This window comes from Miscanthus floridulus, chromosome 6 (genome assembly GCF_019320115.1).
Source record: "Miscanthus floridulus cultivar M001 chromosome 6, ASM1932011v1, whole genome shotgun sequence".
NCBI lineage: Eukaryota > Viridiplantae > Streptophyta > Magnoliopsida > Poales > Poaceae > Miscanthus > Miscanthus floridulus.
In genome coordinates this window covers 53,617,891-53,619,732 of record NC_089585.1, presented here as the reverse complement: position 1 = coordinate 53,619,732, position 1,842 = coordinate 53,617,891, and the positions used below count along the sequence as shown (strand labels likewise).

At 51.8% G+C, this 1,842-nt stretch overlaps 1 protein-coding gene across 1 annotated transcript in view; it reads right to left on the bottom strand.

Moving 5' to 3' along the window:
• Window positions 1-1,353, bottom strand: part of LOC136460609 (disease resistance protein RGA2-like) — a 2,659-nt gene extending 1,306 nt beyond the window's left edge. The window contains exon 1 of the mRNA XM_066460245.1: window positions 75-1,353. Coding sequence (XP_066316342.1) covers window positions 75-1,353 — 1,279 coding nt within the window. The remainder of the gene's footprint in view (window positions 1-74) is intronic.
• Between the last annotated feature and the right edge of the window lie 489 nt (window positions 1,354-1,842).

Here is a 1,842-nt window from a genome sequence, read left to right as displayed (position 1 = left end):
AATTCTACTCCAATGTTCAATGGTCAGGTCCTTCCTCAGTAACGCCCCTACACTTTTTGCTGCCAAGGGATAACCATTCAATTTTCTAGCAATTTCTCTTCCAATGGGCTGTAAATGTTGATGCCCGTCATGCTTCTCGTCACCAAATATGTAAGCTCTAAAGCAATCCCAGAATACTTCTCTCTCCAGACCACTCAAATTGATCGGTGACGTTGTGCTGATCGGCTCTGCAACGCGGCGGTCTCGGGTGGTCACCAAGATGGTACAATTGGTGGAGGCCTTGATATAGTTGAATGGAGCCAATAGCAATTCCCATTTTTTCTCATCGACAGTCCAAAGGTCATCAAAGACAAGCAGAAACCTCTTCCCTTGCAACCTTTTGACTAGATTGTTTTGAAGGCTGTCCAAGTTCTTGCTTCCCCTGTCCTGCTTGTTACCGGTGGCGGCCTCCAGCATCTCACGCGTTAACTGCAAGACACTGAAATTGTGACAGTGGGATACACAGATCCACATCCTGATGTGGAAGAAGCTCCGGATTCTCTTGTCATGGTACACGTGCTGCAGCAAAGTAGTCTTTCCTATGCCGCCGTTGCCGACGACGGGGAGCACCAGCAGCCTACTCTGGCTGCAGCATCTGATGTCGGTGAGCACCTCAATGATGCTGTCCTTCTCGCCATTTCTGCCGAACATCTTGTGCTCTCCGGTGGGGTATGAGGTCGTCAATCGTAGATTGTTAAGCTGGCTGTGAGCCGCCTGACTGATAGACTTCAGTTCCTCTAGCTGCAGCGCCTTGTGCACCTGCTCGCTGACAACCCGCAGCTGGGATGTGGCCTCTCTGATCCTCCGCCCAAGAGCACCCCAGTCAAGCTCTACCAAAGGCAGATCCAAGGCATTGGTGTCAGCTGTGAGCTTTCTGCGCTTCCTCGGGCCCCAAGGCCAGGGGTACATGAACATGTCCCTGAACGTTGAGGAGGCCAACGGCTGGTGGCTCACCACATCGCTCAGCAGATGTAGTACGGCCGTGGCCGCCGTTGACGGTGCGTGGACCATGCTGCCGCTGGTGGCCTCCTGATGGATGCGGTGGTACTCGATCTCGTCGAGCGCATCGTCAGCATCGTACAGCAGCTGGTGCAACTTGGCGAGGAGGCTGGTCAGGTGATTGTTCCGGATCCGCCTCCCCTGGGCCATGCTGAGCACCGTCTCCACGAAGCTCATCTGTGCCTTGAGACTGTCGATATTGGTGCCCAGGCCGGAGAACTGGGAAACCCATTCCTTGAGCTTGCTGGTGATGACCTGCTCCATGATGACTCCTGCGATCCACTGGGCAGCGCTCACCAAATGAGAGGCGGCCATCATCGGTACGCGCATCACAGGTAACCGGCGGCGGCAGCGCTGGGTGTGGAAGAAAGGCAGCCGAGTGCAAGTGTGATTGGCATTGGCTAGGGAAGCAGGCAGGACAAAAGACAGGAGGATAAGCAGCCATGCACTTGTTATTTTCTGCACAGACCAGTCCAGGTGACCAAACCACTACTGATTAAAGGCTTTGGTCTCGCAAATTACTTGTGATTCCCATATTTTGCTTTGGTCTCGCAAATTAGTCGTAATCTGTGTAACTAGTTATTTTTTTAATCTATATTTAATAATCCATATATGTGTTTAAACACCCGATGTGATAGGGAGTATTTTAGAGGAGGAACTAAACAAGACCTAGGTTCCTCACTCCACTCCCAGTAGCTAAAGAACAACCAGATGCGTTCAGAGTCCAAAATTCGACCGAGGGGAGAGGGAGTGAGAGGGACCGTGATGACGACAAACGGCAGCCTTTGACAGAGTAAATTAAAA